The 13,157-nt window shown below is 47.8% G+C and overlaps 1 protein-coding gene across 1 annotated transcript; it reads left to right on the forward strand.

The window, feature by feature from the left end:
• Positions 1-3,822: 3,822 nt before the first annotated feature.
• On the forward strand, positions 3,823-5,895 carry xbp1 (X-box binding protein 1). Its single transcript, XM_067228072.1, has 5 exons — positions 3,823-4,153; positions 4,673-4,769; positions 4,859-4,975; positions 5,180-5,349; positions 5,595-5,895. The coding sequence occupies exons 1-5, from the start codon at positions 3,918-3,920 to the stop codon at positions 5,770-5,772; spliced, it is 798 nt and encodes a 265-aa protein (XP_067084173.1). The 5' UTR covers positions 3,823-3,917; the 3' UTR covers positions 5,773-5,895.
• The last annotated feature ends 7,262 nt before the right edge of the window (positions 5,896-13,157 follow it).

Consider the following 13,157-nt stretch of genomic DNA (forward strand, 5'->3'; position numbering starts at 1 on the left):
CCCAGAGCTGTAGTGTAGCGACTCCATCTCACTCTATCTCGCCTCACAGTGTGAATCATCCTCTAGACGTCTAGGGGCTGTGTGCTCAGCCCTCTTCTGTTCTCCTTGTTCACTCATGACTGTGCGGCAACCAAGGCCGTAATCATAATACATATTTGGGGGGCCCAATATTCAAATCTGGTCAAAATGTCCCCCCCAATATATTGATATAAAAATATAAATGTGCTATGCTACGACAGGCAACCAATATTGCTTGTCCGCTGTCCGAAATTATCATAACAAATTGTTGACTCCATGCCTATGTCCTTGGCAGCAATGCACAGCTCCGACCTCCTTGTTAAGTTTGCTGACGACCCAACCATTGTGGGCCTCATCTCTGACAGTGATGACTCAGCCTACAGAGAGGAGGTTGATACCCTGACATCATGGTGTAAGGACAATAACCTCTCTCTCAACATCAGTAAGACCAAGGAGATGATTGTGGACTATAGGAGGCGGCAGGAGGAGGAGCATGCACCCCTTCACATCAACGGATCCGAAGTGGAAAAGGTCAGCTGCTTCAGGTTCCTCGGGGTGAACATCAGCAATGACCTCACCTGGTCTGCTCACACGGACAAGGTGGTCAAAACAGCCCGGAAACGCCTCTTCTTCCTGAGGAGACTGAAGAAGTTTGGCATGGACTCAGTCATCCTCACTAACTTATACAGATGCACTATAGAGAGCATTCTGACTGGCTGCATTACAGTGTGGTATGGGAGCTGCACAGACAGGGACCGCAAGGCCTTACGTAATGTGGTCCGGTCTGCTGAGTTCATCATCGGCAGGAAGCTCCCAGCCCTACGGGACTCCTACCACACACGATGCCTCAGGAAAACAGGCAGGATCCTAAGAGACTGCTAGCACCCATCCTTCAGTCTCTTTATCCCGTTGCCTTCTGGCAGGCGCTACCGTAGCATTCGGTCTCGCACAAGCAGACTGGGCAATAGCTTCTATCCAAGGGTCATCAGGCTTCTGAATGGACATTGATACATTTATCACTGGTCACTTTACATTGTTACATTGATACATTTCTCTCTAGTCACTTTACACACTGTCACTTTCAGCTCAATATTGCACTATTGCACTAACTGTACCCCACCTGTCTTAGGCCAGTATAGGTCTTGTCTTAGGCCAGTATAGGTCTATAAGGTTAGTATAGGTCTATAAGGTTAGTATAGGTCATTATGTGCATTAGTGTATAATGTGTATTGTTGTATATTGCATACTTTTTTTTTGTACATTGAGATGTACTATTATTTTATTTTTATTTTATTCTATTTTATTGGAGCTTATCATAAAGGTAATCTATGTTCTTAGTACTTATATGTTATGTTATGCTAGGTTGCTTGTGTTGTCTTGTCCCAAGAATTTCAGTGCCCAGTCTGACCTTGTGTTGTTCCGTGCATCTGACGATAAAACTTGAAACCTTGATGCTGTAACTAAAGATCGTCACTTCAGGATGGTTAAATGTGATAGCAGGCGTGGATCTCCAACAACTCCCCAACAAGTCAAAAATAACCTGACGCCTCCCGACCCCGTGGTACAGACCCTCTCCCCACCCCGGCAGCTCTGCTACAGGGGAGGTCCCCTGTCTGGAGGGTTCCACAGCACAGTCACTGAAGAAACGTAAAAGGAGATTTTTTGGTATGTAAAAGGGCCATAAAGAAACTCCTGTCTCTTGTCTATTTCCCCCATCACAAGGGATTACGAGCCAAACTCCATGAGAGGAATTGAGCCGACTTCCCTCCACAGTGAGAGGGTCGGATTCAACGGGTTCTGTTGTCCTCCTTCGTCTGCCGACTAGACAAGAGAACCTCCTCCCCCTCTCCTCTGTCTTCCTGCCCCCTGCCTCCCATCTCCCTCCTCTTCTCGTCGCCTCTCCTCTCATGCTCTCCTCCTCTTACTGCTCTCCTCCTCTTATCTTCTCTCCTCCACCTCCTCTTCACTTCTCTGCTCTTCCCCTTCCTCCCTTCCTTCCTTCCCTCCTCCTCCCCCTCCTCCTCCCCCTCCTCTCATCCTGATGTTGTTTCTGGAGCCGTGCAGCAGTGTAAACAGACATGTAATGGACAGTGTTTGGCCTGGGTGTTGAACCCCCCACTGAGGTGACAGAACGGATGGCAACAACCACCCCTGGTAAACGCTTCAGCTCTGCATGGCGACAATGCTGATTCCTCACTGTTAACAGACAAATATTCTAGTCCTTTGGGAAATGCAAGGCGATATTGCCTGATAGCGACCTTGTTTGGCACTGTGGTAATAACACTTGATGAACAACTGTGAGCAAAATACGTTTGGAAACATGATGTAGCTGTAGGAAATATGTGTGAACGAACACAGGAACTGAGATAGAATCAATGAAATCAGACACTGAAGTAATTCTATGGAACTGTTGTGTTTCAGGGTGATAGATTAACTGTACCACATATCACACAAATTATATAGAATGTATATATATTATAATGTATACAGTTCTAGTTATAGAGTATTTACAGTTTGTAAGCTTTGGTTGCAAAAGCATCTACTAAATGAGTTCATGTAAAAGGTAAATAAAGTATTAGTTGTAGTTATTGAGTTGTAGAAATAAATAAAATAAATATTCTACTTCTGGTTAAAACTCATCTAGTTCTTGTTTACATGAGTTTGGTTCCTTCCTGAGTTCTAGAGTTTGAGCACTTATTGTTCAAGAGTTTTTACAGAGACTACACACCATTAGTTATTGGATTCTTGAGTGATACACTTTTAGTTCTAGTTTATACACACTGTTCAAACCACCAGGAAAAAACGGGGGCAGAGTTGAACAACTTGTTTCAACAGAATGATGAAATTCTAACAGACAAGGAGAAAGAGATTTCAGAGATAGAGTGACTATGAGAAAAGTAGAAAGAGAGGGAGAGAGAGAAAATGAGAGACAGAGTATATACATATGCATGGTTGCACAACATTTTTCAACATGATAGTTCTGCTGAATTCCAAAATAACCTCAAACACAGGAAACGGTCTTCAGGAAATACACTTTCAGGCTTTAACGAAGTATTTTCAATGCATTCAAATAGGAGCCTAGCGTTGCTGGAATGCAACAGAAACGGCCAATTTGGCCAAGGTTTAAAAAGCACTGACGTACTCTAATCAAAGTCAATTGTGTATCCCAAATTAAGCGGCATGATCAGTTATATCCCTAGATCATTAGCTACGTCAGTGAAGGACATGTAGTCTCACTGTAAAACGCCTTATAACAACATTTACACATCTTTGTTTTTTATATGTACAGAAATGCATACATTGATGATACCCCTTAAATGAATATAATAACATTGCACAAAATGGCTTGTTTTGTAAAGGTCTGTTGCTCTCTTGTTGGTTTCTGTAATCGTTGTGATTTGTTTGGCAAAAAGTCCCAAATTTTAGAGTTCAGGCTATAGACACCGTTATGTCCAAATCAGACAAAACCGTTTTATTTTTAACATTCATTAGAATAAAAACGAAACGACACATTAGTATAGGGAAAGCCAAAGAGAAAACTATTACTGGTCTCATTATTCGTCTGGGAAACTTCTATGATGTTATTGAAGCGTTGCCTGGACGGACATTACTCAGTCTCGAAACGTAAGAAATAGCTGAGCACTACGTAAACACGGTGAAACTTTGAATGCAAATTACATCAGCTGCGTGGCCAATAAGAGAGCGAGTGGTGATTTCATCACAGACTCTCTAAACCTATCAGATTTCACCACGACAGTAGATATAGATTGCTAGTGCTACACCCATATCACTATTATTAGAGAATTTACAGGGGTGAGAAGATCCGGGAAACCTTAAGTTTCTTTGGGCGTTAGTTATAATACCCCTATATTTATAAACTATACAGCCCATATCCCAACATGGTGGTCGTCACAGCGGCGTCAGGCGGCACACACAAAGTGCTCCTGATATCTGGGAAACAGAGCGGTTCATCCGGCGCAACACAGGGAAGCTTTAGCCGGTCAATCTCGGTCGTTATGCCGTCGTCTGCAAACCAAGCGTCGTCGGATTCCGACTCCACTTCCTCCACGGGGCCTCCGTTGCGCAAAAGACAGCGACTCACACATTTGAGCCCAGAAGAGAAACAGCTTCGCAGGTCAGTAATGTGAAAGTAATATTTGCCGTGCATGTTTGTGACGAAGACTTGTATTTTGTAATACAAATGGAGGTTTACGCCCTACTATATTGATTTACTGATTGATGGGATAACAATAGGCAAGTCCCGTGATAAGTCAGTGACACTGGATGCCTTACACACGTTAAATGGAAAGCGGTCGCTTATATTTATTAAATAGGCTACCGGTTCACACCCCGGACTAAAATGAACCCATTGCCATATGCATCCACATGTATCAAGGTCTAGATTAGTATTCGTCCTACAAAGGCTGCCTGTCAACCTTCGCCTTATCACATAGATTTTGAGTAACAGTTAGCTGGTCCCATCCAGTTCTGCGAATGTGGAGCAGGAGGTGGATATCCTGTTCTGCCTGCGTGGCAGGAATATGGCCGAAGATTACGCAATAGCCTAGCACCACCAACTCAGTCTTGTCATCGACTTAGTCAGCATCGCGGAAGGAATGTTTTTTTAAATTTCGTACCCTCCCCCGCTTTCCAGGAAACTGAAGAACAGAGTGGCTGCCCAGACCGCCAGAGACAGAAAAAAAGCCAAAATGGGAGAATTGGAACAGCAAGTTCTGGACTTGGAGATTGAAGTAAGCCAGTTTCCTCATGAGTGAAACGCTACACTTTCTACTTGCAACTTTTTAAACGTGGCAGCTAACAGTTTTCAACGTCTCTGCAGAATGAGAAGCTTCACATCGAGAACGAGCTGTTACGGGAGAAGACGTGCGACCTCATGAGCGAGAATGAGGAGCTGAGACAAAGGCTAGGGCTGGACACCCTGGAGGTCAGAGACAAGGTAAGAGGATTCCTACTAATTCTAATTATGATGAAGATGAGTGGAGGAGTGGGGGGGGAGGGGGGTGTACAACCAGCCACATGGTCCACAGACATCATGGAGTCTATAGACTTTAAGTAACACTCGCCTCTCTCCCTCCCTCTCTACCCGTCTTCTCCATCTCCCCCTTTCCGTCTGTTCCTCCCTCTCTCCCTCCCTCCTCAGGTCCAGGTCCAGGTGCTGGAGTCCAATGGGATGGATGCAGGTTTGGAGACGGGGTCTTCTGAGTCCGCAGTACTCAGGCTACGTGTGCCTCCGCAGCAGGTGCAGGCCCACCTCTCCTACCTGAAGACGTCCCAATGGATCCAGCTGGTCCTGACGCTGCAGACTCTGAGGTGAGCCCAACTACATTACCCAGCAGCCCTCCCCGCGGTGGGGCCAGACCCAACCCCATGCCACGCCCTCTGGAACAGACCCAGCTCAGCCTGGGATGAAGCGCTAGTGCTGTCATCACACCACCATAAGATGTGTGTGTGTGTGTGTGTGTGTGTGTGTGTGTGTGTGTGTTAGAGCCTCCATAGCTGATTTGTCTGGTTGTAACCCCTGGTCCTTTCTCCACCTTCTCTTTCTCACCCCCCAGTCTGATCTCCTGTTGGGCATTCTGGACATCCTTGACCCAGAATACTTCCTCCAGGGTGGTGGGGAGGAGCTCCAGGAGCAGGCACTGCTGCTGGGAGGAGGGGGGGCTCCAATACCGGCCCCCGCACTTGCGCCTCTGGGGCCCGCACCAGTTAAGCTGGAGGCCCTTAATGAACTGATCCACTTTGACCACATCTACACCAAGCCCGTGGAGGGCGTGTGCGAGGAGAGCGTCACCGAGGTCAAGATGGAGGAGGAGGTGCTGGTGGAGGAGGAGGTGGTAGTGGTGGAGGTAGAGGAGGAGGTAGAGGAGGAGGTAGAGGAGGAGGAGGAGGAGGGTCGGAGCGTCAAGGAGGAGACGGAGGAGGTGGACATCCCCGAGTCTCAGCCTGACGTCAGCGGGCTCTTCTCCGCCTCCCCCACCCTCTGCGGCGGCTTCGACGAGGCGCCGTGCCTGGCGGACGCCTACAGCGATTCCGGATACGAGCGGTCCCCTTCCCCTTTCAGCGACATGTCCTCCCCCCTCTGCCCCGAGGGGTCATGGGATGACGTGTTTGCCAACGAACTCTTCCCCCAGTTAATCAGTGTGTGACCCCCCCCCCCCCCCCCTCGCTGTCCAGTCCATGAATATTGATTCTCCTGCCATTCAGTGTAGTATTATGTGACTACAGAACATTTGCTTCATATTGATGTATAAGAACCTATTTTACCAGTGAGTTCTCTCTATATATATCTCAAGATTACTTTGTCCTTAGGAAAATTTTCTCTTGGACATAAAGGCTTCATAAATACATATAATCATAGTGTAGTAAAGTACCGAGTTGAGTGCATTCAAGTTAATGCAACACACTGCCCCTATTTCACACTACTTATATCCTGAGATTAGGAGATTCACTGAGTGGATGCTCGGGCTAAAATTAAGAAAATAATCTCCATTAATACAGCCGGACTGTACCAGGGGGTCATCCTGCATTGACTTGTGGGAGAAAGTTGTTGACATTGTAATTTTGGCATAACTAATTATTCGTGGGGGGGAGGGTTTGTAGGATTTCTATAGTTTTGCTAGCAAGGACGAAATGTGGGTGGAAAAATCCAGTATTTTGTGTAAATTGTCCATTTTTAAAGGGGAATGGGACTGATCGTTGAAAATACAAATTTTATTTATTTGTGTATACCGCTTCGGAGTTCTCTGTATGTAATCCGCCTCAGCATGTAAAATGGCGTTCTCTACCTTTGGCCTTAGTGTCGCTCTCCTTGTAGCCAGTAATCTCTGCATTAAAAAACTTTTGCATCGCATTTTGTCTGTGGATCGTCTCTTCTTCACTTCTCTTGAGCCGTAGAAAAGGATCCTTTTATACGTGAACCTTTCAGGATGTGTTCCCGATAGCTACTGCTGCCTGACCCTCATTACAGTCAGGTTGTTTTTAGGGCTGGGTCATGTGGCATACTCGTAAAACAAAGCATCAAAGGCCAGGGTTCTGAACAGCATGGCTTTCCTTGATATTGTTGAGCTTTGGATGACACAATTTCCTATTGTGTATTTTGTCCTAATTTGTCACCTGTTTCTGAAGTCAGACTTGCTAAGAACCTACAGGAAGTGGGCTCGTTCCTGTGCTCTTGACTCTTGATGGTAGTGTGGACGTTTCTTAATCTCTGAAGAGAAGTTCTGAACGTGGCAAGTCTCATGACTCCTGGGACCTGGCCACCTGACAGCACAGTTATCTGCTCTGGATAAGATAACAGCGATCGCGTTGGAGCTGCGAGGGCAATGATTACCCTGGACGCACTGGACTGGAGGATTAAAGCCCTTCCCATCAGGTCACTCCAAGGGGTAAAGGGCATCAGGATAAGATTTACGGGAAGACAGGCAGCCAATATTTGCATTTGAATTCCCTCTCAGTTTGTGTCACTCTGACACCCACACACCTGCACACTATCTGGTAAATGGACCGGGTTCTAATGTTGCATAACAGCTCGATGAACGCAGATTCCTGGAAGTAAAGAACACGACAACCGGCGAAACTCGGGTCTTAAATGGGCCAAAGGTATGGATGTCTGTCAGATGCGTGTGTCTGTGTGAGTGATAAAGACAGAAGAAGGGGACAGCCTTTCTATCCCAGGCATTCTAATCTCATCATCACATTAGGCATTCATGCTTGTGTTGTAGACTGGATCCACCTAACGTGCCCTGTCAGCTCCAGGGGGCTGAAGATGGTACGACCCTCAGGATAGTATGGCCCCTCCAACAGGCTGAGAATGGTATGACCCGCTCTCTATTGATATAGAGCAGCCTTTCTCAACCCTGGTCCTCATGGTCCCCCTTTCCCGGATGCTCTAAATGTTTTCCTCTTCCAACACCTGATTCAAATGAATGATAACGACCCATTCATTTGAATCAAGTGTGTTGGGAAACATCTAGAACATACAGGGCAGTGGGCCCTGAGGACCAGGGTTGAGAATGGCTCATCTAGACTGAGGCCCTGTCAACACAAGCTGAATGAATCAACACCTACTACTGTGATGTCATTGACCCTAACTCCTTGTAATTGGTCTGTAATCCATTGTCTTCTTTGCAGACAAGGTATACAGAGTTGAGAATGTTAGAAGCTTTCAGTGCATCTGACGGGTATCGGTGAAGTGGTGTTCGCAGAGGTGATGTTCGGACCGATTGGATTACAAACACGATAACAACGTTGGTTTTAGGCTGAGGTGGAACTAAGTTTATTTCGGTGTTTCGCACTGAATCTTCGGTGTGACGCATTCCCACGCAAACTTCTCTAGAAGAGTGCGGTGAGCAGCATCCTGTCTCCTAGCCACTAACCACATTAGAAGTTGAAACCAGCTCACAGCTGCTCAGACGAAAGCGAGAAAGCCCCGAGTCCTCTCGACAGGTCTCAGATCTCCGCCATGCCGGAATAGACACCAAACGCCGAGATCCTTCTGGATTCGACAGCATGTGAATGTGACCAATCGGCTCTCGCTGCAGGCTGTCATCACACTCAGACTGGGTTTGCAGTGCTGTGTCATGTGGTCTACCTGTAAAAACTTCAAAAGCTTCAGTTTTCTGAACTGTCTTTCATGTCTTCTGTCTTTCGTGGATATGATAACATCTTTGATCTTTGGCAGAGATGAGACAAAACTGCACTCCGTAAGCAAATAGCAGTGGTGAGGAACTTACAAGTCTGGGCGTCGCTAATTCATGTTTTCGTCGAGCGTTGTCAGGCAGAACATTGAGTCCTGTCCTCTCCAACCCTGTCAAATATGAGGTCGGACAGCATTAGATGTCAAAGTTCAACCCTTAAATTAGCGTCCAGCTAATATGACGCTGTCATCGCTTGTGGCTTGAATTGGTTAATCCCACGGACGGTCTCATGTTGCCGTGCTCTGTGGTCCTCTGAAGGGTCTGGGGGGGGGGCTGGGGAGTCTGGAAGGGTCTATGGGGGTCTAGTGGGGGCCTAAGGGCCAGCTGGCTCTCCAGGAGAGGGCTCACCACCTCTCAGGAGAGTCTCCTCAGACGTCCAACCCTGCGACGGCCACGGTCCACCGGGGCGTTTCCGGGGCGCTGTGAGAGCCGGGCTGAGGGGGGTGAGGGACACACAGCTGCAGGCTGACCTTGGGGAACACCGCTCTGATGCTCTCTCTCTTTCTCTCTCGGTTTCACTGGCTCCGAGTCTGAAAAGGCAGAGCAAGAGACAGGCTGGCAGATCTGACTGGAAACCGAGGCATGATTCAGAACGAATGGGGAACCATGAAGTGCAGGCGGTCGACAATCACATGCCCCCACCCCCCCCCAAATCCTCGAGGGAAGCTGGCGGTTGAAGTGGCGGTAGCAGGAGGGGGTGGGGGTATGCTTCAGCATCAATGCTTCTTAGTGACCTAAAAGAGACAGAATTCCCTATGGTTGTTAGTCCTAGTCCCAGAGACTAGTGTTCAGGTTTGGGATGGTCCTAGTCCCAGAGACTGGTGTTCAGGTATGGGGTAGTCTTTGTCCCAGAGACTGGTGTTCAGGTATGGGGTAGTCTTTGTCCCAGAGACTGGTGTTCAGGTATGGGGTAGTCTTTGTGTCAGAGACTGGTGTTCAGGTTTGGGTTAGTCCTAGTCCTGGAGAATGGTGTTCAGCAGGGTTATGTTCAGTCTTAGTTCCAGAGACTGTGTCATTGGATGAATAATTCACTGTGGAAAAACACATTCTCAGCAGGCTAGCATCTGTTGCTGCTCTTGTTAACTTCCTGTTTTGGGACATGGAAAACCCATCACATGGGTCACATTCAATCATTAATGGGCAATGCAAACTCGCAGAGACTTGTTTAATGGAGTGATTAATGGAAAGAGTCTTTTAGCCTTTTCACTGTGTGAAGACACAACTTCTCCATGATCGCCTCACCCCTCGTCACTGTTAAACCTACTTCATTGTTTAAGCTGTCATCCCTTACAATTTCAACAAGGAGCAACCAAAGAATTCTGCGAGAGTAAAACATGTCTTTCCGGAAGACAGTAATTGTTATGCGTCGGCAAGGCATTAGTGTGCGTGAGCTTGTTTGCGCAAGAGAGAGAGAGAAAGCGGCGGGCGTGTGTGTGTGAGAGAGAAAGTGTGTCAGCAGACAAACAGAGTGTATGTGTGGAGACCAGGACCCCTGGAGGTCGGTTGGTTTCTTAAGACTGGGTCACAGAGCCTTCTAGAAGCCCAGACGCCCCCTCCCCCACGTCCACGCTGGCTAACCATCTCACCCCCTCAGCTAAAACAAACAGCGGAGCACAAGAACTCCTTCTCCACAGTCACCCCTGGCAACAGAGATTCCTCACATTCTGGGAACTGTGTCCGTCCTGTGCTGTGAAGCCCAGTCTGAGGAGCATTGTCCTTAAAGGGGGGGATTGGGATGTGGTGGTGGGGATTGAAGTGTTTGTATCACGTACAAGCAGGCCATTTATGCACCATGGTCACACGTATGCACGTCTGTGGAAGGGTTACAAAGGTTCAGTGAGGAAAGTGGATACAGTTACACTTTCCTTGTTAGTATCCACTTTCCTCACCGTAGAGTGGTATGGGAGTGAAAGGAAGAGGAACTGACCACCAGTAAAATAAGCTGCTTTCTCGTTTGTTCTGGTTAAACCTGAAATGGCACCACAACAACATTCCTGTTCAGAAGAAGGAGAGCTGCCTTCTTTGTCATGGAACTTGACAGTTGAACTGCCTCACTCGACTAGTGTGTGTGTGTGTGTGTGTGGTCAATGACAGCGCTGATCCATTAGGTATAAAGACATCCTGGAGTGCTTGTCATGCAGCATGCTGACTGACGCAGGCAGTGTTGCCTCGGTCACCACCTGAGGATGACAACATTCCTCCGCAGACAAAAAAGCAGGAAGGTCATGAATAGAAACCGTCCAGTCGATGACAGGAAGATGAGTACCCTGGGGGGCTCTATTGAGGTTCTATCTGCTACTATCCCAGCATTAGAGACAGCATTAGAAGCCACATTAGAGGCAGCAATTGAGTCAGCATTAAAAGCAACATTAGAGGCAGCAATTGAGTCAGCATTAGAAGCAACATTAGAGGCAGCAATTGAGTCAGCATTAGAAGCAACATTAGAGGCAGCAATTGAGTCAGCATTAGAAGCAGCCATAGAGACAGCATTAGAGGCAGCCATAGAGACAACATTAGAAGCAGCATTAAAAACAGCCCTGAGGAGAAAGTCACCAGACCTGGAGAGAGCTGGGAACTAGCGTCATGGCTCACATAGTCCCACATCACCATGGTTTCACTTCCTGTACATGTGGCAGATGAGGTAGCATCAGTCCTGAGTGGTGGAAATATACCAGAGCCCCCCCTCCCCTCTCCCCCTGTCCTCCCTCGTCAAAATACATGAAATATACAGGCACACACACACACACATGCACCAGAGGAACATAAACAGCTTAAAAGGAATGTCCATAAATCAAACATGTTTTGATATAAACAGGCTGCAGCTTGAGCACTGACATCAGCACAGGTACAACAGATGGCAGTTTGAATTCTCTCTCCAATTTCCTCCCCATACAACACTGCTATCTGTAGGATTCAGACATGGTCCAGAGCAGGATTGAGGTGTGTACGCAGTGTTTCCTTCAGTGTAGGTGAAGACTATCTTTCCTCCAGGCTACCAAGCCCTGTATGGGGGTCAGGGTCAGAGGGAGTGGCGGTGGTGGTGGGAGGTGTTGCTCTTTCCCTGTCTGTTTTCAATCCCCCCCCCCCCAATCCCCTGTGGGTTTAGGCTCACAGTCAGGAGTTTGTAGGGATTAGCACAATCAGGTGGTTGTTGCAACTCTAAAGAAACGTTTAGCATACTGAGACGGACTGAAAGGCAGAGAAACAGACCGCCAGACAGACAGGAAGACAGAGAGACAGGCCGACAGGAAGCAGAGAGACATGCAGACCGACAGCAAGGCAGAGAGACAGGCATTTAGGAAGGCAGGCAGCAGGATGCAGCCAATTCACCCCAGCTAGGATCTCGAAAAATAGACGACAACTCATAAACAATCTTCTCAATATGGAAGTAGGCTTTGTGCCTGATTCTTAGAACACAAAACAAAAACGAGAGAGAAGCTCAGAACTCAATGCCCGTGTGAGTGTGGTGAATCAGTAGAGGCGTGTTGTGACTCCTGTCCTAGAAAGGTCCATGTATCAAACATCAGAAGGTTAAACCAGCCTGTGAAATTCCATGTCATGTTTCTATTTTCCTATCTGGGGGAAGATAGCCTGTGGGTCATGGTCAGATGTCTGGAAACAGAGCAGGTCACAGCCAACTTGAAGCTAAAGCTGGCACTGCCCGCAAGGTTGACCTAACCTAACTACCATCAACTTGACTCCTGCCTTTCTCTGCCTAGATAAACACGGTCCGGAAGGCCTGGCTGGCTGTTGTTGCCAGCTGGTAAATACTGAAATCCAGCAAGTTAGGTGCTTTGAACCGGGTGATAAGACAACGTCTACCTACACAGAAGTGCTTGTGCCCAAGGGGAACCTTTATCAGATGGGCAAAGGGCTGAGTGGGACTGCTGTTGGAGCAACACACATGGAGCAGGGACACAAGACAACAGTTTGAAAGTCTGTGCTGTTAGCAAAATGGGGGACAGTTTGAGGTAATTGTAGCGATAATGTAACCGCGACAGTGTATTCGCTATGTAAATCTTTTTAAACAAGGCTTTTTCAAACAGCCTTCCTTCGGTCGTTCCCTCCCTCCCTCCCTCCCTCCCTCCCTCCCTCCCTCCCTCCCTCCCTCCCTCCCTCCCTCCCTCCCTCCCTCCCTCCCTCCCTCCCTCCCTCCCTCCCTCCCTCCCTCCCTCCCTCCCTCCCTCCGTCTCTCTCACGCGCGCGCGCACACACACACTTTCACAACCACAAAGAGAGCCTGACGGTAATTGAAGATCAAATATTGAGTTTTCCGTGGGTGGCTAGCTGTGCTTCTGCTGAACAAAGAAGCCCAAGGGCTCGGGCGGTAAGAGCTTAACCCGGTCCACACACTCCAAGCACACGCTCACCGGCCCCCATTCCAAACACGCTCCTGTTTGGACACGTTCTGTGTCGTTCACA

The sequence above is a fragment of the Osmerus mordax genome, chromosome 24, assembly GCF_038355195.1.
Source record: "Osmerus mordax isolate fOsmMor3 chromosome 24, fOsmMor3.pri, whole genome shotgun sequence".
NCBI classification, from domain to species: domain Eukaryota; kingdom Metazoa; phylum Chordata; class Actinopteri; order Osmeriformes; family Osmeridae; genus Osmerus; species Osmerus mordax.